General features: G+C 49.5%; 1 protein-coding gene across 1 annotated transcript in view; it reads left to right on the top strand.

Moving 5' to 3' along the window:
- Positions 1 to 21,905, top strand: part of LOC147729766 (caspase-1-like) — a 793,050-nt gene that overhangs the window by 459,843 nt on the left and 311,302 nt on the right. The window contains exon 5 of the mRNA XM_086954652.1: positions 20,240 to 20,474. Within this exon, the coding sequence (XP_086810778.1) occupies positions 20,240 to 20,474 (235 nt within the window). The remainder of the gene's footprint in view (positions 1 to 20,239; positions 20,475 to 21,905) is intronic.

Genomic DNA, 21,905 nt, shown 5'->3' with positions numbered 1-21,905 from the left:
AGCAGCTATTCTGGATCTTCTGCGTTGTGTTTTCGGTACAATAGACGGTCCTTGATCAGGAACTGGGTATATGTGGGTGACGGGTTGTCCTGAGTAACACGTGCAGCTTCCCATGCATTGAACAGGGTGGCGTCAATGGCCTTCGCAAATCGAAAACTTTTGTCCAATAACCAGAGTTCAGGGGTCGTGAGGGCGGATAGCGAGTGGTTGGTAACCCCCTTTTTAGTCAGGATGGTACCCCCCTTTTGTATGCTACGGTGAAATAACTGCATGAAATCAGGGTTGTCTGTTCCCAAAAGTAGCTCTTCGGGTAGTCCCTCTACCACCCCCACCCGGACAGTACATGGAATCCCATTTGGGGGGGTGAGGGTTATAGAGGCCAGAGGGTAGGGTCTCACATCCACATGGATGCACCTAATGTGCACCAGGGTGTCAGGGACGTACTGGGAGGGTGTTATGACTGCCTGCACCCTGAATCTAATAGCGCTTTCATTTTCCTTCCAATCACCTGTACACTCACATAAAAGGCTGTCCCCATCACGGCTGTGTAGAGGATAGACTTCGGGAGGTAGCCTACTTCCATTGGTTCTTCGGTGGGTTTACGTTTGGGGCACAGTCGGGCGATGTGGCCCCAGTCGCCACACTCGAAACACTGCCGTCCTCGGAATGAGGGTATGTCTGTTCTACTCGGCTTGAGCTGTGGTAAATCTATCCCCTTTCGCTTTTTCTTTTCTATTTTCCCGGGGTTGATCCTAGTGGGTTTCTCACTGTCCCATACTGAATTGCGTGGTTGGGCTCGAGAAAATGTTGTGGCCATTTCGATGGCCAAATCCGGGGTGAGGTGAGGGTGTTGCTTCAGCCACCTCTGTGTACCATATGGTAACGCCTCAAGGAATTGCTCCAAATACATGCGGTTCATTAATTCTTCTTTAGTACTGGTGGCCAGTCTCAGCCATTTGTTGGCTGCCATCTTCAGACCAAAAAATAAAGTCTTGTTGTTCTCTCCAGGCAGGCCCCTCTCCTTCCTGAATCGTACCCGGTATGCCTCAGCGGTCCAGTATGACATCTTTAATTCCATGGTAGGGAGTGTCCCCATTTGCATTGGCCACTTGATAAGCTGACTGGGCTTCCTCGGTCAGCAGGGGAGCCAGGAAGAAGGGCCACTTGTCCTCAGGCCAGCCACAGGCTCTGGAGGCACGTTCAAAGTTTAACAGAAATGCATCCGGGTCCTCACCGTCCACATATTTTTGCAGGGAGATACCCAAGGGTCCATGCAACGTACTCCTGACTTCTCTTTGAGGAGGTGCCGCAGGCTCCTTTATGAGTTGCTGAATCCCCTCCATTTGAGCGGCTATGGAGTCCTTAAACGTGTCTCAGTGGGCCTGAGCTGATGACATTTGCCTTTCAACGGCCCATTCTAAGTTCTCCCGGCCTTTTACCAGATGCTGGATGAGCGCGTCCATTATGGGAATACTGATGGATTGGGTTGATTATCCCACTTCTGACACCAATTGTTGCGGGGTAGTAAGAACGGGACGGAAACCAAGTCAGGGTTTATTGTTCCTAACACACGCCTCCTCCTAGAAGCCAGTCCCACAGGGAGGAGAGGTGTTTGTTCTGTCTTGCAGTTTGGGGTCTGTCCTCTCTGGGGCACCGACCGTTCTTCTTCCCACCGTCGAAGTCGTCGGGTTCCTGGGGACTTCATTGTGTTGAAGAGAAAAGAGGAAAGGAGAATGGGTATGAGGGTATGACTGATCACAATATCGGGGGTGGGAAGTGAAGGGATACTGCACAACTTGAGACACGTCTAAATGAAAGTGATGGTTTTCGGGGTAGGGTGAAGATGGGCAGAATAGAGAAGGACCCGGCTAGTAATCCGTATGCCTATCCCTCCTCCCAATCCAGCCCGTGAATCGCTCCCTAACCTTAGTAAGCCACGCTCCTCCTCGAATCGCGGTGCAGTTGGCCTCCGTAACACACAACGTTCTACTCCCCAACGCCTTCCTCTTCTCTTCTCCGGTGTTAGCACACACCGACTTCCTGGAAGCGTCTCTCCTTACCCCGCTGAATGTGGTAATGTCATCCGGGGGCGGAGTCTCGTAGTGTGGGATTCCCCAGTTAAAGGAGCCCTCTCCGTATTCCTCTGAGGCGTCCAGCAGTGAGAGGGAAGGTGAACTCCACTCATCCTGTTGGGCAGAGACAAGACGGGGAGAGAGGAATGTTGCAGTCCACCAGTTCTCATCATTGGGGCATTCCTCTACTGTTGACCCCACCTTGCCACCGTACTGTAAAGCTGGAGTATAAGTTTAAAGTTACATAGGTGCAGCTCAAAAATGTTGTTTTTACACTGCCTTGTGTAGCGGTGTGAATAAATCCTAGCGTATGGGCATTTGTTCCTGGAAAAATAAAAAGGAGCCTAAAAGTCTGCTGTTGTGTGAAAACTTAGCATGTGTCCTACAGTAGCGAAAGGAGGAGGAGCTATTGAAGTGAAAAGGAGCCTTGTAGTAAAGATCGTAATCTTTTCGTCTACAGCATCTGTGGGATGCAGATCAGTAACCTACAGAAACAACAGGATGATAAACTCAAGGGGAAAAAAAGCATGTGGCTAAAGCTGCTTCTTTTTTTGCTTTAAATATATTTACATGTATTTGGGTGTTTGTCACAAGCTTACAAAAGTATATTACGTTAAGCCACAACAATGCATTTAACTTAGTAAAATAAAAACCATGAACCTACCATAAAGTTAAAGCAGGACTTTAATTTAAAAAGTAAGTTCCGTAGCCCATTAAAGATGCAATGTGTGTGGGGCGTGGCCACAGAGGCGTCCAAGATGGCCGCCTTAGCTTGAAGCTCTGCCGGTCGGGCTTGGCAAACTTCATATTTCACGATGTTTCGATATCCCTAGCTGCAGCAGACACCCTCCATTTGCTTCTATTAACTGCTGTGGTGACCTGATGCCTGATAGGGATGATACCGGCAAGCTGACCTGGCGTGGAGCGGACTGGGGCTAGAGGCAGGCGCGACCCCTGCGGCCTTCCACTGACGAAGATCCGGCAGTCTACTGGGGAGGTGAGTGCGGCCCGGGTAGGTGTCCGGCGTTGCCCTGCGCTCCTTCCGCGCTACCACTGCCGGCTCTCCTTCCCCCCCGCCCCTCCCGCTGCGGCTCCCGACTGGGTCCCACCGTTTGCGGAGCGCTTCTGGGTCCTCCCTAGTCTGAATGGTTGTCTCTGTGCCGGGCCTCGCTTGTTGGTTGCGGCGGAAGGTGGGGCGGGCTAGTGCGGGTGCCCCTACACTCCAACCTGGGGCAGTGGCGGCACTGGGCCTTGCCGGGCTTGCTTGCTCCCTCCCCCCATCCTCCCCGCGGACCAGCTGCCTGCTGTGAATTGCGACTGCCGGCTCGGGGGAGACTAGTGTGGAGGTGTGGATGACGGTCTACCATTTCCACCCCAATGATGATCCACTGAAGAAGCCTGCTGCCCCTGGGTGCTTGGTGCTCCCCTGCTTGCTGACTCAAGCTTTGACCCTACCTGCGTGCTCCGGGGGGTACTGCTGACTTTGCTTCTTGCCAGTTCCACAGAGGTGTTCTCTTTAATCCTTGGCCTAATATACCAGCCTGCCTGGCTCGAGGTGGGCCGTGGACATGATGCTGCGGGGACGGCTGGCATACTCCTATGTGTTCTGCCTGAGCCCTGCCTCTGGTCCGATTGCTCCACGCCAGCGGTTTCTTCTGTTTGCACGTCCGCCATCCTTGAGCTGACTGTCACTGTTGTGATGGCTCTTACTGCCATCCACCGTGTGTTCATCCTGATACTTACCACGTTGACGGAGCCTTCCTCCTGCGAGCGTCTAGCGCCTCACTGCCCTCTGGTTGTCCCGCGACTGCAACCCTGCCTGTCCTCCAGCAACCCTTCCTCCACCTCCTGCGACATGGGGAAGAAAGACCCCAACCAACGCAAGTTACAATTCGACAAGGCTCCTGGCCCCACCTCGGACGTCCCCCCTGGCCCGGTTGACGGGCCAATGGGATCAAACGACTCGGAGCACTCTACCTCGCTTACTATGGCCATGCTTAACAAAATGAGGGCCAGTTTCAAGTCACTCGATAACCGATTTGACGACCTTGACCAGAAATTGGCTGATATGGGGTCTAAGATTCAGGGGCACGATCGAAGGCTAGATGTGGTGGAGGCAAGAGTATCGGGCATTGAAGATGGCGCCTCGTCCTCACTGAAGCGACTAGACAGGCTGGAAAAGATCCTCAAAGACGTGGCCATCAAGAATGAGGACTCGGAGGCCCGCAGCTGCCGCAATAATATTCGAATCATTGGTGTTGCGGAGACAACCTCCACTGGGCGTATGGACATCTTTGTGGAGAAACTTCTCACAGAACTGTTCGGTAGGGACGAGTTCACACAGGGCTTCGTGGTTTAGCGCGCTCACAGATCGTTGGGGCCCTGTCCTGGACCGGGTCTGCCCCCACGTCCCAATTTTGCTCGCCTCATGAACTTTAGAGATAGAGATGCTGCTCTCCGTTCAGCTCGGGACAAGGGTGACATCCAATGGCAAGGGAACAAATTGGGTTTCTTTCCTGACTTTACCATCATGGTTCAGGAGGCGTGGCGCAAATTCAACGGTGTCAAAGCCACCCTGAAAAACCTGGGCCTCCGGTACGGCATGCTGTACCCAGCACAACTGAGGGTCGATGTGGATGGCAGGTTTCGTATCTTTGAAAACCCCACAGAGGCGCAGGAATTTTGACAGGACTACAGGAAAAGCAGCTCAGGCGCGAATGGCATGCCGCGAACGGGCTCCCTGTCTCAAGGAGGTTCACTAGACAGCTTTGAACTATTCTCCGATCCCGTGACTGGTTGACTGGTTATTACATTTATCACTGTGCTCTGCTGTGTTTTATACATTCATGTCTTTCTTTTCCATCTTTTGAAGTCATATTGCTCTCCGCCCGACCGGCGTGGAGTCGCCACGCCCTAAGGTGAATACTAAAGTTTCTCTATTTTGTATGGTATTTTTGCGATGTGCCCATTTGTTTCCTACAGTAATGGGTTTGTTCACACTGCACTCGTGTTTGGCTAAGACGGTTGGGGTTTGCCTCTTTGGGGTCCAAAATAGGCTGGGTGGCGGGTGAGATATTTGTTTAATTTCATTGCTCATTTTAGAGCCATTGCTCAGTGTGTTCGTTTGTGGCGGAGGATTTGCATACATTGCGACTTTCATGTGCTTACGATTTTTTAATGGTTAATCTAGGGCATCATCCTGGTACCTCCGGGCTCTCCCTGATGTCGTGGAACGTTAGGTGTCTAAACAACACTAAGAAGCGTAGACAAGTCCTCAACTATATTATTCGACACAACATCGATATTGTATTTTTACAGGAGACCCATTTGTCCGATTCTGACCACACCTCCATTGCCAAGAGCTGGGGTTCCCATTTATTTTTCTCCAACTACAGTTGTTTTACACTAGGGGGGTTACCATATTCATACACAAACGTGTTCCCTTTGCACTGCACAAGACCGTGACCGATTTAGAGGGTCAAACTCTGATTGATTGCTACAGGTTCCCTTCTGGGTCACAAGATTTCATTTATTGGGGTTTATGGTCCAAATATAGACTCCCCCTCTTTTTCCCACAAACTACATGTGTAGCTCCTCACACTTGATCCTGGACTATTGATAATGGGGGGCAATTTCAATTTATTGCTGGACCCGGCCAGGGACGTTACTTCCTCTTCTCCGGTTACTAAAACTCGCTCCCGGCAGGCCCTACACGACATATGCACTCATTTTTCCTTGATAGACATTGAAAGCAAACTGCACCCACATTGCCCGGACTTCACCCACTATTCTGGGTTTCATAATACATGGACCAGGATAGACTACTGGTTAGTCTCCCTGGGAATTGCAGGCTGGGTGGGTGGGCTACTTACTTTATACCGTACACTTTCGGACCACTCTCAGGTTCTCCAATTAAATGTTCCCAGGCCTGGTGGCTATGAGCGGCAATGGCGCTTTCCTGGAAGGGCGCTTGCGGACCCGGTTTTTCACGAGGAAGTTCGGAGCTCCATTGAGGACTATTTTGAAATTAATACTGGGTCAATGGACACCTGGGAAGTTCTCTGGGAGGGGTTCAAAGCCTACATCAGAGGCGTATGTATTGCGAAACATGCTGGTGTGTTACGTGATTTGCGTTCTACTTTGACTTGCATTGCAACAGACATCGCCGCTCTGGACCGAGAATTAATGGTTGCCACCTCCAGTACAGATGAGGCTAGACGGCTGGCACTGCTGCTCGAAATTAGGGAAACAGCAGAACTTGAGTTATTGTTCCTAAATAAGCAAAATACCGCGCGGCGTTATGGTGAAGGCGAACGTCCTGGTAGATTATTGGCTCAGACCCTGCGTCCCCCTCTGGACTCATCTTACATCACGGAGATCATGGGCCCACATGACACTTTGCTACACTCTACCCCAGATATATGTGATTCCTTTCTTTCATATTATAAGGCAATATATATACGTTCAGAATCTCTGGAGATTTGCATGATCAAGGGGACTACTTGGCAGAGATTGCCATGGTCTATTTAGAAAGATATATGCAGGATTTTTTGGCGGTTCCTATTGCCCAGGACAGCCTTCTGGAGGCCATAGAGGCACTGTGGAACTCCACAGCTCCTGGCCTTGACTGCTTCTCCACCAAGTTTTATAAAGCATACATAGATATCTTGGTTTCACGGTTGGTAGAGGTGTATGCTGAAGCGCTGGAGGTAGGTCGCCTTCCCCCAACATTCAGGGAGGCAGTCATTATTCTCCTTCCTAAGCCCGGCAGAGACCCTAAACTGTGTAGCTCTTATTGGTCGCTGTCTTTATTGAACCTTGATTACAAAATACTTGCCAAGGTGATCGCAATACGACTGTTCTTATTAATGGAATCCATCATCTCACCGTCAGTCGGGTTTTGTGCCACATAGGTCCACTTCCCTAAATTTGAGGACCTTGTTTACTGTCTTGCATAGGATCGACCCCACCTCGCCAGCCTCCGCCATCCTCCTTGATGCGTAGAAGGCATTTGATTCCCTTGAGTGACCTTTTTTCCTGTCCGTCATGAGTCGCATGAGCATTCCCAAGTGCTTTTTCTCCACAGTTGCTTTACTCTACACCGAGCCAACTGCTAGATTGCGTCTGAACGGTACGATTTCTGGCCCTTTCACCTTATCCCGGGGTACGCGACAGGGCTGCCCCCTGTCCCCATTGCTTTTTATTTTGGCAATGGATCCCCTGGTTCGCCATTTTCAAGAAAAGCACCTACATTGTGGCCTTCAGTTCTGCACTGGCCCACTTTTGATCTCGCTTTATGCAGATGACACTATATTATATGTTAGAATGCCCCAGCTCAACCTCGAACCGCTCATTTTGGAAACAATACGCTTCGGTAAATTCTCCGGGCTCAACATTAACTGGCACAAGTCAGTCATCTTTCCACTCAAGACTAGCACGTCTGCCTGGACTTGTGCATTTCCGCTTGAATGGTTCCAAGACTCGGTCAAATATCTTGGTATCCATGTCCACATAGATACAACTACCATGATTAGACTGAACTATGGTAGGGCGATCAGTTCTCTCCAATCTCAGATCGTGAGATGGCTACGTCTGTCATTGTCAATGGCTGGTAGAGTCGTCATTATTAAAATGGTAGTCCTTCCGCCGTTCTTATATCTTTTTAAAAGTATGCCCATCCCACTCACCAAAACCTTCTTTTCGCAGTTACATACATTACTATTACTTCTTGTCTGGGGGAATAAGACACCTCGGGTTAGCTGGCGGATTCTGACCCTACCATACATTAGGGGGGGCTTCGGTCTCCCGGACTTTTATTTATATTATCTGACAGCACAATGCTGCTATGCGCATGGCTGGTTCCACCCAGATGCCCGCATCCCATATTTGAAGCCAGAAGCCGACCTGGTGCTCCCTCGTCACCTTTCCACTATTTTGCCTACTGGATTTCCTCGGGATCCCCAAGACATTCAAACAGGATCGACCACATGCTGGGCATGGGACAGACTGCGCAGACTGGTGAGATACTGATTCAACGCACGCTGGAAAAATTTCACATTCGCACGATAGGAGACTTGTTCCCCGAAGACCGCGCCTTCTCGTGTTGGAGGATGTCAGATTTTTGGAACGCTCTTTTATGGACACCTTTGTTCTGTCACGTGTACAGTCCATGCTTCAGGCCACATTTCCTTCATTCCCGATTGCCACTGAACCAACCCCTCCATTGACGCTGCTCATTATGGACCCTACAGGTGCACATCTAGTCTCTAAACTGTACAAGCAATGTAGTACATCCATTCCTAATTCTGACACTAAGGTGCGTGGGAGGTGGATCTCGGTAAGCCCATTACTGATGACCAATGGGAACAGTGCTGTAGGGCAACAAAGGAGATCTCTTTAAACAGTAGGCATAAACTTCTCCATTTTAAGTTTTTTCGCAGAATGTATCATACACCGGCACATTCACATAGAATTGACCTCAGTAGGCCCCACCACTGTCAGAAATGTGGTGCTCCTTTTGCGGACTTTGCTCACCTCTCTTGGTCATGCCCCAAAATACACCTATTCTGGTCCTCGATACATACCACACTCGGCGACATTCTCTCCATGCAGCTAGTACCCATCCCTGAGATCGCATTACTTGGATGTGTGGCCAATTTCCCTCGGACAGTAAGGAAATTTGCTGCGTTGGGCTTTCTGTTGGTCAAAAGGGAGGTTGCTTTGCGTCTCCGGACGCAGCGGTTGCTCCCCCTTGCCTCCTGCAGCCTCTGGGTATCGTAGTGCTGCTCTCCTCCACAAGCGCCTCGCACTGCTGTACTTTCATTGATTGTGCCGTGTGTCTGCCTATGTAATCTCTTGACTCGCAATTGGTGCCTGTGTGCTGAAAAGTGCTTTAAATAGCATTTACATAAGCTTTAACCTTTATTTACTCTTCCTGTGCCCTAATATCGGCGTGTTAGCCTTTGCACTTTGTTTTTCCACGTATTGCCATTTGGTTGTGCCTTCAGCCCGTCCCTCCCCCCACGCTCCCGCCTCCCAGCCGCCCCGCCCACCCACTGACTATTTGCATCGTCCGGTCCGACATTTCCCTGTGACCAGCCTGTCTCTGGACGCAGCGGTTGCTCCCCCTTGCCTCCTGCAGCCTCTGGGTATCGTAGCGCTGCTCTCCTCCACAAGCGCCTCGCACTGCTGTACTTTCATGGATTGTGCCGTGTGTCTGCCTATGTAATCGCTTGACTCGCAATTGGTGCCTGTGTGCTGAAAAGTGCTTTAAATAGTATTTACATAAGCTTTAACCTTTATTTACTCTTCCTGTGCCCTAATATCGGCGTGTTAGCCTTTGCGCTTTGTTTTTCCACGTATTGCCATTTGGTTGTGCCTTCAGCCCGTCCCTCCCCCCACGCTCCCGCCTCCCAGCCGCCCCGCCCACCCACTGACTATTTGCATCGTCCGGTCCGACATTTCCCTGTGACCAGCCTGTCTCCGGACGCAGCGGTTGCTCCCCCTTGCCTCCTGCAGCCTCTGGGTATCGTAGCGCTGCTCTCCTCCACAAGCGCCTCGCACTGCTGTACTTTCATTGATTGTGCCGTGTGTCTGCCTATGTAATCTCTTGGCTCGCAATTGGTGCCTGTGTGCTGAAAAGTGCTTTAAATAGCATTTACATAAGCTTTAACCTTTATTTACTCTTCCTGTGCCCTAATATCGGCGTGTTAGCCTTTGCGCTTTGTTTTTCCACGTATTGCCATTTGGTTGTGCCTTCAGCCCGTCCCTCCCCCCACGCTCCCGCCTCCCAGCCGCCCCGCCCACCCACTGACTATTTGCATCGTCCGGTCCGAGATTTCCCTGTGACCAGCCTGTCTCCGGACGCAGCGGTTGCTCCCCCTTGCCTCCTGCAGCCTCTGGTTATCGTAGCGCTGCTCTCCTCCACAAGCGCCTCGCACTGCTGTACTTTCATTGATTGTGCCGTGTGTCTGCCTATGTAATCTCTTGACTCGCAATTGGTGCCTGTGTGCTGAAAAGTGCTTTAAATAGCATTTACATAAGCTTTTACCTTTATTTACTCTTCCTGTGCCCTAATATCGGCGTGTTAGCCTTTGCGCTTTGTTTTTCCACGTATTGCCATTTGGTTGTGCCTTCAGCCCGTCCCTCCCCCCACGCTCCCGCCTCCCAGCCGCCCCGCCCACCCACTGACTAATTGCATCGTCCGGTCCGACATTTCCCTGTGACCAGCCTGTCTCCGGACGCAGCGGTTGCTCCCCCTTGCCTCCTGCAGCCTATGGGTATCGTAGCGCTGCTCTCCTCCACAAGCGCCTCGCACTGCTGTACTTTCGTTGATTGTGCCGTGTGTCTGCCTATGTAATCTCTTGACTCGCAATTGGTGCCTGTGTGCTGAAAAGTGCTTTAAATAGCATTTACATAAGCTTTAACCTTTATTTACTCTTCCTGTGCCCTAATATCGGCGTGTTAGCCTTTGCACTTTGTTTTTCCTCGTATTGCCATTTGGTTGTGCCTTCAGCCCGTCCCTCCCCCCACGCTCCCGCCTCCCAGCCGCCCCGCCCACCCACTGACTATTTGCATCGTCCGGTCCGACATTTCCCTGTGACCCGCCTGTCTCCGGACGCAGCGGTTGCTCCCCCTTGCCTCCTGCAGCCTCTGGGTATCGTAGCTCTGCTCTCCTCCACAAGCGCCTCGCACTGCTGTACTTTCATTGATTGTGCCGTGTGTCTGCCTATGTAATCTCTTGACTCGCAATTGGTGCCTATGTGCTGAAAAGTGCTTTAAATAGCATTTACATAAGCTTTAACCTTTATTTACTCTTCCTGTGCCCTAATATCAGCGTGTTAGCCTTTGCGCTTTGTTTTTCCACGTATTGCCATTTGGTTGTGCCTTCAGCCCATCCCTCCCCCCACGCTCCCGCCTCCCAGCCGCCCCGCCCACCCACTGACTATTTGCATCGTCCGGTCCGACATTTCCCTGTGACCAGCCTGTCTCCGGACGCAGCGGTTGCTCCCCCTTGCCTCCTGCAGCCTCTGGTTATCGTAGCGCTGCTCTCCTCCACAAGCGCCTCGCACTGCTGTACTTTCATTGATTGTGCTGTGTGTCTGCCTGTGTAATCTCTTGACTCGCAATTGGTGCCTGTGTGCTGAAAAGTGCTTTAAATAGCATTTACATAAGCTTTAACCTTTATTTACTCTTCCTGTGCCCTAATATCGGCGTGTTAGCCTTTGCGCTTTGTTTTTCCACGTATTGCCATTTGGTTGTGCCTTCAGCCCGTCCCTCCCCCCGCGCTCCCGCCTCCCAGCCGCCCCGCCCACCCACTGACTATTTGCATCGTCCGGTCCGACATTTCCCTGTGACCAGCCTGTCTCCGGACGCAGCGGTTGCTCCCCCTTGCCTCCTGCAGCCTCTGGGTATCGTAGCGCTGCTCTCCTCCACAAGCGCCTCGCACTGCTGTACTTTCGTTGATTGTGCCGTGTGTCTGCCTATGTAATCTCTTGACTCGCAATTGGTGCCTGTGTGCTGAAAAGTGCTTTAAATAGCATTTACATAAGCTTTAACCTTTATTTACTCTTCCTGTGCCCTAATATCGGCGTGTTAGCCTTTGCGCTTTGTTTTTCCACGTATTGCCATTTGGTTGTGCCTTCAGCGCGTCCCTCCCCCCACGCTCCCGCCTCCCAGCCGCCCCGCCCACCCACTGACTATTTGCATCGTCCGGTCCGACATTTCCCTGTGACCAGCCTGTCTCCGGACGCAGCGGTTGCTCCCCCTTGCCTCCTGCAGCCTCTGGGTATCGTAGCGCTGCTCTCCTCCACAAGCGCCTCGCACTGCTGTACTTTCATTGGTTGTGCCGTGTGTCTGCCTATGTAATCTCTTGACTCGCAATTGGTGCCTGTGTGCTGAAAAGTGCTTTAAATAGCATTTACATAAGCTTTAACCTTTAATTTACTCTTCCTGTGCCCTAATATCGGCGTGTTAGCCTTTGCGCTTTGTTTTTCCACGTATTGCCATTTGGTTGTGCCTTCAGCACGTCCCTCCCCCCACGCTCCCGCCTCCCAGCCACCCCGCCCACGCTCCGCCCCCCTCCACTCTCCATTAATGACAGCTGCACAATCGTGCAGCGTTTACGCGCAGCGATCGTGCCCCAGTCGCGCCGAAGGTGCGCCAAAGGTAAGCCCGTCTACGCCCGTCCGCGCCTGGCCCGCGCCTAGCGCCAGTCCCCCTGACCCCCGCTCCACCCATCCCTCCCGCATTACATACGACGCCTCCACCCTCTTAGCCCTAAATCCCGGCCGCCTCCCTAACTGCGCCCAAGCCGCTCCTGGACACACCCATGGACCCTTCACATGCAACTCCTGCAAGTACGACAGCACCAAGACCAACTCCACATCCACGAACACCAAACAGAGATCTGACACCAACCACCTAAAATGCATCCTACTCAACACCCGCTCAGTCCATAGACACGCCATCGAACTTTGGAATCTACTAGACACCATCTCTCCGGACGTCGCCTTCCTAACAGAAACATGGATGAACGCCTCCTCAGCCCCAGACATCACCATTGCCATCCCGGAAGGCTACAAGATCATCCGTAAGGACCGCACCAAGCAAACAGGAGGAGGCATCGCCATTGTCCATAAGAATTCCATTCGAATCTCAACCAGCTCAGATGTCAACCTCGCTAGCGCCGAACACCTCCACTTCCAGATCCACACCGACCCCAAGACCACACTCAGAGGCACCCTCCTCTACAGGCCACCGGGACCCCGTGCACAATTCAGTGATGACATCACTGACTTTATCACACCACACGCCCTCCCCTCCGAGGACTACATTCTACTGGGAGACCTCAATTTTCACCTGGAAAAGAGCAACAACAGCAACGCCACCACCCTTCTGGACAATCTCGCCAACCTTGGACTCAAACAATTTGTTAACACCCCCACTCACTACGCAGGTCACACACTCGACCCCATCTTCACCTCAAGCAAACATATCTCCTTCAGTCACACCACAGCTCTCCATTGGACGGACCACAGCTGCGTTCACTTTGTCTACAAAAAGACCACATCCCACAACCATCCTCAACCTACTCTGCGAAGAAACTGGAACAAAATCACCATCGACCAGATCTCCTCATCGCTTCTTCAAAACCCCCCTGCCCTCTCTTCGAACCCCAACCAAGCAGCCATTAACCTCACCCAATGGATAACCAACAGCGCCGACAACCTAGCACCTTTGAAAAAACGTCAAATTAAACGAGACTACAAAAACGCTTCCTGGTTCAACGATGATCTTAAGAAATCCAAGAAACTCTGTCGCTCCCTCGAGAAGGCCTGGAAAAGAGACCCAAACACCAGCACCAAGGACGCCTTCAAAAACGCCACCCGCACACACCACCAACTGATCCGGACTGCCAAGAAAGCCGCACTTAAAGAACGACTAGACAACAACGCCCACAACAGCAAGGAATTATTCAACATCGTCAAAGAGTTTACCAACCCCTCTACCAACTCCAACGACATCACTCCCTCTCAAACCCTTTGCGACTCCCTAGCTTCGTTCTTCCACAACAAAATCGCAGACATCCACAACAGCTTCGACAACCAACCCGGAGACCAACCCTCCCAACCTTCTGCCATACCCTCACCCCCCTTGAACATCCTCAATGACTGGAACCCTATCTCCACTGAGGACACCATCCGCCTGATGAATTCCATTTACTCGGGATCCCCTACAGACCCATGCCCTCACCATATCTTCAGCAAAGCAGACTCCATCATAGCACCACACCTCCGAGACGTCATCAACTGCTCCCTTAACTCCGCCACCTTCCCGGAAAGCTGGAAACACGCCAAACTCAGCGCCCTTCTGAAAAAACCCACAGCTGACCCCACCGAACTCAAAAACTACCGCCCCATCTCGCTCCTTCCATTCCCGGCCAAAGTCATCGAGAAAGCTGTCAACAACCAGCTCGCCGCCTTCCTCGAAACAAACAAATCCCTCGACTCCTCACAGTCCGGCTTCCGAGCCAAACACAGCACTGAAACCGCACTCATCGCAGCAACAGACGACATTCGAACTCTACTGGACAATGGAGACACAGTCGCCCTCATCCTCCTTGACCTCTCCGCAGCCTTCGACACAGTCTGTCATAACACCCTCCTACAACGCCTCAGAAACATAGGAATACAAGTTAAAGCACTGGAATGGATCACCTCGTTCCTTATCGGAAGAACTCAGAGAGTCCGCCTTCCACCATTCAAATCAGAGGCCACTGAAGTCATCTGCGGCGTGCCACAAGGATCCTCACTCAGCCCACCCTCTTCAACGTATACATGAGCCCCCTCGCAACCATCGCACGCCAACACAACCTAAACATCATCTCCTACGCTGATGACACTCAACTGATCCTCTCACTCACCAAAGACCCGAACACCGCAAAAACCAACCTACATGAAGGGATGAAAGAAGTAGCCGAATGGATGAAGCACAGCCGTCTGAAACTGAACTCTGACAAAACAGAAGTCCTTATCTTAGGTACCTCCCCCTCCGCCTGGGATGACTCTTGGTGGCCAGAGGCCCTTGGAAAAGCACCCATCCCGACGGACCACGCACGGAACCTGGGCGTCATCCTGGACTCCACACTCTCGATGAACAGACAAGTCAACGCCGTTTCATCATCTTGCTTCAACATTCTTCGCATGCTCAAAAAAACATTTCGCTGGATCCCCACCGAAACTAGAAAAACGGTCACCCAGGCACTGGTCACAAGCCGCCTGGACTACGGCAACACCCAATACGCCGGTACCACCGCAAAACTTCAGAAAAAACTCCAACGCATCCAGAACGCATCAGCTAGACTCATACTAGATATCCTGCGTAAAGACCACATTTCTAGTCACCTGAAAAACCTCCACTGGCTCCCCGTCAATAAGAGGATAACATTCCGCCTCCTAACCCACGCACACAAAGCTCTCTACGAACTCGGACCCGAATGCCTCAACACACGACTTTCCTTCTACACCCCTCCCGCCAGCTACGCTCCTCCAACCAAGCCCTTGCTGCTGTACCTCGCATCAACAAAACCACCATGGGAGGAAGATCCTTCTCCTACCTGGCAGCTAAAACCTGGAACTCACTTCCCACTCACCTTCGCCTCACTCAAAACCACCTAGCATTCAGAAAGCAACTTAAAACTTGGATATTCGACAAGTAATTCCCCACCCTTCCTCAAGCGCCTTGAGACCCTCTGGGTATGTAGCGCGCTATATAAATTATTTGACTTTGACTTTGACTATGGGGCAGCAAGAGATCCCCAACACGAAGAGCTTGGCTGAGTAGTTGGGTATTCTGTAACGTAAACTGCGAAGAATACTCCACTCTGATTCCTAGCTCGTCTCGACCAGTGGACATTTGGGGCCCATATAGGGAATACATTGCCAAGAAACGATCCGATCAAATCTCACAGACAGCAAATGGTATTGTTCCTGAGGGGGTCGGCTAGATGAGAGTTCTGGTACTTGTGTTAGTATTAACGATCATCCTTCGATGGCTACCACTTGCGCGGTTGTGTTGCATATGACATATCCGTTTCTCCTAGAGAAATGGTCCTCTAATACTGCCAATCTATGTTTTGATTGCATTTTAACTTATCATTATGAAATGCCCGAAATGCATTGTCCATTTCCATCATTATCTACTATTATGTACGCTTGGTCTGATGTGCATGTTCTTCCTGCTGCTACTGATATTCTACTCTGCAATGTACTGATCGTTTTATTCCTGTATGCACATTTTTGGAAAAATAAAGTAAAAAAAAAAAAAAAGATGCAATGTGTGCTGTTCACTCGATGCGCCAAAAAAAATACACCGACCACCTAATTCAGCCTTCTACACAACATTGTTATGTTCCACTTGAAAAAAATCTAGTAAGATTAAGTGCTTTGTAGAAAATCACACGCTATTGCGCAAAATATGACAGTAAAACCGTGCTTTACACATGTAGTGGTATTTTAAACATAGGGAAAGTGCTTTGCTAAATATGAGCTGGTGGTTTCTGATGCTCAACAGCAGCACCTAATAATCAACAGAAATACTATATCTGCAGTCCAGGACACCTGTATTTTTACTGCGTGTAGGGAAATTAAATGCTTTGTCCCAAATCACACTCTAATGAGCAACATTTGAGAACAGAACCTGGTTTCCGAGCTCGTACAGGTAGAAGTTTTGTCCTTGAAAGCACATTCACTTCCCATTAACATAAGTTGTATGCTGCTTGTTAAGCAAGCTAAAAAAAGAAGTTTGTTGTCTGAAGCTGCTGCCTAATAAAAGCCCCGGTAGTAGTAAGGTTACAAATTAAGCATTGGGAGTGCAACTGGAGCCAGACGTTTTGTCCTTTAAAGCACATCCCCTTCATATTTACACAAGTTATATGCTGCTTGGTAGGTAGGCAAAAAAATATATATATATAACATTGTTTAAAACTGCTGCCTAATGACAGCCCCGGCAGTTGCTTGGTTACAAATTAACCATTAGGGGTGCAGCTGGAACCAGAAGTTTCGTCCTTTAAAGCACATTCCCTTCATATTTACACAGGTTGTGCAGTGCCTGTTAGGCAGACTATAAAATGAAGTTTGTAGTCTGAAGCTGCTGCCTAATAAAAGCCACAGCAGTTGCTTGATTACAAAATAACCATTGGGAGTGCAGCTGGAGCCAGGGGTTTTGTCATTTTAAGCATGTTCCCTTCATATTTACACGGGTTTTGTGTCGTGTCTTAATAACGAAACCAATATTCAATGAAGGTTGCCGTGCTTTATATTATGTAGTGGTGTTTTAAACATAGGGAAAGTGCAGTGCTGAATATGAGCTGGTGGTTTCTGGTGCTCAACAGCAGCACCTAAAAATCAACAGAAATACTTCAGCTGCAGTCCAGGACACCTGTATTGTTAAATGCGTGTAGGGAAATCAAATGTTTTTTTCCAAAATCAAACCCTATTGAGCAACATTTGAGAATGGAACCTGGCTTCCGAGCTCATACAGTTAGAAGTTTTGTCCTTGAAAGCACATTCACTTCCCATTAACACAAGTTGTGTGCTGCCTGTTAAGCAGGCTAAAAAAAGAAGTATGTTGTCTTAAGCTGCTGCCTAATAAAAGCCCTGGCAGTTGTAATGCAGCTGTCACCCTGCGCGCCGCTGCTCGCTCCCGCAGGCAAAACGCTGTGGGATTGAACATTACAGAAGAGGTGGGACATGCACCTGCCTTTAGCCATTTGCATGCTTTCATTATTGAAAGACACACGCAAAAGCCAATCCAATGTGTGGGAGGAGTCAGACCCAGACGGAGTAGACACAAGAAGCCATTATGGGATTTAATGTAGTATGCACACAGAGGGCATCTTAAAGATACCTCCTGAAAAACGACCAACTACTAGTATCCAGACTCAGTGGCTGCTTTTAGCTGCCACCATCAGACATGTTTCTGGACCCCTGGTTTGAGAGCCTGTTGCTCTCGGGGTCTGAAACCATGTACGTCCTGGGACAAGGGGCTAAGCCGCCTCTCCCAGGATGGGCAGGGTCCATGAAGGGGAAGCTTCAAAGGCCTGCCGCTTTTGTGAGCTTCCCCAAGCCACTTGTTGCTCCCAACAAACTGGTCCCCACTAGTTCTGACCTCCACTTTGGGCAGGAGAACCGGCGGGAAAACCAAGTGAGGGAGAGAGGTGTGCTCACCCCTGCCAACTCCACCCCTCAGATGGGGGAGGCGAGGCACAGCTTTCAGTCCCTGCCATTTTGCCTACTGGAGGGTGGCATACTAGGGGGTATACTCACCTGAAGGAAGGGACCCATTGGACCCTACCTTTACCCTTTACTCTAAGGCCCCTAAATCTAGTATTTAGGGGGCACCCGCACCTTGCTTCCTCAGATCCAGGCAAGAAGAACAGCTGTGCAGAAGCTAACAAGAGGAAGACGCCCAGTGACTTGGCCCCAGCCTTACCGGCCTGTCTCCCCCTTGAACTTGCTGCTGCGAAATCCCAGTGTGTCCTGCAGCCAGCAACCTCAAGAACCCTGGAGCACCTGCCTGCCTTCACTTCCACAGACTGCATCTCCCATGAAAACCGGATTTGTTCACTTGCAACCTCTGGCCCCAGCCAGAAACCGCGATCCGCCCCACTCTGCACCTGCCGTCCAAGGCCCGAGCTCAAGTGGGCAAACACCATGAGGAGGTCTCCCTGGCGATCCTGACCCGAGAACCGGCGATCCCAGACCAGCCGATGCCTGCAGCCTCAATCCAGAGGATCCCTCCAACCGCAACCAGGAGCTGGTAAACCGATCCGACCCTAAAAGGCACCCCTGCAACCGACGCCCCAAGGCCTTGGGTGGCCCAGCCGACGATGCCTAACCAACCCCCAGCATCACAACTTACCTCTCGAAGTGGTGGTTGCACCCAGGAGTCCCTCGTCCCGAGCCTGCAGGGCTTTTGAAAACTGGAGGTCCCCCATTGAAAACGGAGCGTCTGACTTCGAAACAGCACTCTGCACCTGGCCGCCCCATTGCCGCTGAGGGCGCACCTTTTGTGCTACTTTGTTTCCCCATTTGCCCTGAGCTAAAGTCCAGGAGCTTTGCTCCACACTGCCAAGTTGCCTGCTCGTCAGTAAGCCTGGATGTAGTTCGCAGAGTTTTGCTACGCAAACCCTGTGAAGTTAACAAAAAACTCTGCGAAGTTACGAGAGAAGTGGAGTGCAGTGCGAACTGCAGTTTGTGCTGGTATTCCTGCAGCTCACGTTGAAATTTTACCCAAACGTCAGCTCGTACTCTCGAACTTACTATTTGCGATCGCAAGCGGGGAAAAAACTCCGCTGCAAATCACGAGGCGGAGTTTTCTGCACTCCGTGGAGTGCGGAATGCAGAAAACTCCGCAAACGGAGCGAAGTTCGCTGTCCAGGCCTACTCGTCAGCAGCCACCAACCGGAGGCCCCTTAACCCCCATTGGATAACATTGGGCATCAACACTCTGCACTCGGCCGCCCTAGTGTATCACTGACCCAGGGGACCCCTGAGTCTACCCCCAGAACCTCAACTCCCACTTCCAAATACTTAAACCAAAACCGATTACCGTATTTTCCTCCATAGGAAAAAATTGACTGTTTTTCTTGGAAAAGTTTAGAAGTGTGGAGTTTGAGAACCTAAAGAAATTCTTTAAAATTACACAATTTAAGTAAAAAACGCTTTTACTCACCTGTTTTCAGGAAATGCCTTAGTGTGGTATCCAGGTATACTACGCTGTGTAAGAGAAGTAGTCCAAAGTAACTTACCTGCTATTTTACTGAAAATCCCATTCAAGTCTATGTGCTGTATTTACAAGTGATTGCATTTCTCTGAAACAATACTGTAAGTCAAACCAAAGTAAATTTACAATTGCAATTCAAAAGTGTTACAATCAGCATTTACTACTGTAAAGTATTTATTACTTACCTGTGCCAGGCTTGCTTGGTTCTAGAAATAAATAACTAAAAGAATATTTTTATACAAAAACAATTGGTCTGAAGTTCAGTCTTTGAGTGTGTGAATTCATTTGCTAACTGAGTGTGTACAACAAATGCTTAACACTGTCTTCTGATGCTGCCTTACTGCATGACCACACTACCACAAATAGAGAGTAAGGTTCTATCTAACTTCTACCTCCGCCTACCTTTGGGGTTCCACTGGACCCTGTGCATACTATACCTTACTTTGGTATAGTATATACACAGCCAGCTTCCTACAGCTACCTACAGTAGGTCTGTACTACTGTGTTTCGCTAAGGTCTTTGTCTTCTAAATGGTGCTTTTCTTTCGGTTCACTCACTTCACATTCTCCTTCTTTCTTTACACCTTACTCACTTCCTGATAGTGCTGCTTGCTCATTTTCTACTAACCAACTTCTGGAACAATCCCTCATATTTGATGATAAAGTTTGTGTACTGCTTCAACTCTAGGCTTGCGCTGGATCACTCTCAAAGATCACAGCAAGCAACACAGTTAGTTATATTCATGCAGTTTTGATTTTTTCAGCTTGTCGCTGTTTTTATTGATTTCCTAGACTGGTAGGTGGAAGTACTGTATACAGACAGATAAATGCAGTACAAATGACATGCCCTTTTGTAAACTCTTGTTTTTGTTTCTGTTTCAGGACATGGAGACTTCACTTACAAATTTTTCTAAGCGTTCAGAGCACGAAAATTCAGACAGTACTTTTATAACCATCATGTCTCATGGTCTTAGGGATAGGATCTGTGGCACAGCCTATCAAGATGAGAATAAGGGTGTCCTCCATGTTGACACCATCTTTAAAATATTCAACAACAAGAACTGTAAGGGACTACGAAATAAACCCAAAGTCATAATCATCCAGGCCTGCCGTGGAGGTATGTCAAGTAGATGTGATGCACACATATGTATTATAATGTGCTAGTTGTTTGAGAAATACTTCTTCAGGTATTTGTGGGATGAATGCTCTGCGTTTTTCAAATAGCCATAGTCTACATGTTTAGACCATACTGGCAATGACAAAAATACTAGTTTCCAGCAGCTACAAACACATTTCAGGCTAGGAGTTAAACTGTGTTCCTGCTTAGTGTACCAAAAACCAGGACACATAGTGCCACAGGTCCAGGAGCTTAGTAGGGTATCTGTGTTTCGGTTTCATCTTGGATCATCAGCATAAAAGACAAATGTGAATGTACAATACACCTTTAGGTGTTACTTTGATCAGTTCCCCCGCCACCTCTCACTTACCCCAGGGCAGGAGAAACAAAGGTAGAAATTAAGATATATTAACACCTTGCTAATGGTTTATTGGCAAGCTACTTAGGTGGAGCGTTTCAGATTTGAAAACTGATTCTTGTACTGCCTGCCTTGACGTTTTTATTTTTTGATCAGTTATTTGGTGGTTCACAATTAAAAATACCTTTGTCTTTATTAGAAGGGTTTGGGTATTGGGATTACCAGTGGTCCTCTGTGTATACCACAGTTCTAGTGTTTTTAGAAATACAGATACCTTAGATATTGAATATCATGATAACTGAGATGCTGTGTTGATTTGTTAGTGTCACAGATGCTGATGTAATATGTTTGTCAGGTTCAGCTGCCCTCTGTGTTGCATATGTCGATACACTAGGTGCTACAGATATTACATACTAATATACCTAAAACAATTTTGTTCAAGCACTCTGTCTGATCTTCAAAGCTGTTCATCAAATTGGACCCTTCAACCTCCAGCCTAAATTTCATCAATATATTTTAAGGAGTTTGCGGCACTAGGCTGATGCCAATTTACTTCTTTAATCAACCCTGCTTGCGGACAGGTCGCTCCCCACGCTGCTGCAAGACTCTGCCTGCATTGCTTTTGCCTAATCTTGTATTTTTCCCCTGTGCCTAACTTACTTTCTTGCCCAGACTTGTTTTTATTCCTCTGTGTCTGTACTTGCTTGCTTGCCCAGACTTGTTTTTATTCCTCTGTGCCTGTACTTGCCCAGACTTGTTTTTATTCCTCTGTGCCTGTACTTGCTTTCTTGCCCAGACTTGATTTTATTCCTCTGTGCCTAACTTTCTTTCTTGCCCAGACTTGTTTTTATTTCTATGTGCCTGTACTTGCTTTCTTGCCCAGACTTGTTTTAATTCCTCTGTGCCTGTACTTGTTTTCTTGCCTAAACTTGTTTTTCCTTCCTGCGCCCAGTTCTCCCGCGGACCCCGTCTGTTTACCCGCCGCTGCGTCTCTGCTGCCCTGCCCCCTTGCAATCCCATTCACCGCCCCACTCTCGCCTCCCAGCTGCTCCTCCCTCCCACATCCCCTCATA

Source organism: Lissotriton vulgaris, chromosome 2_1 (genome assembly GCF_964263255.1).
Source record: "Lissotriton vulgaris chromosome 2_1, aLisVul1.2, whole genome shotgun sequence".
Classification (NCBI taxonomy): domain Eukaryota; kingdom Metazoa; phylum Chordata; class Amphibia; order Caudata; family Salamandridae; genus Lissotriton; species Lissotriton vulgaris.
This window is presented reverse-complemented; position numbering and strand designations above follow the sequence as displayed.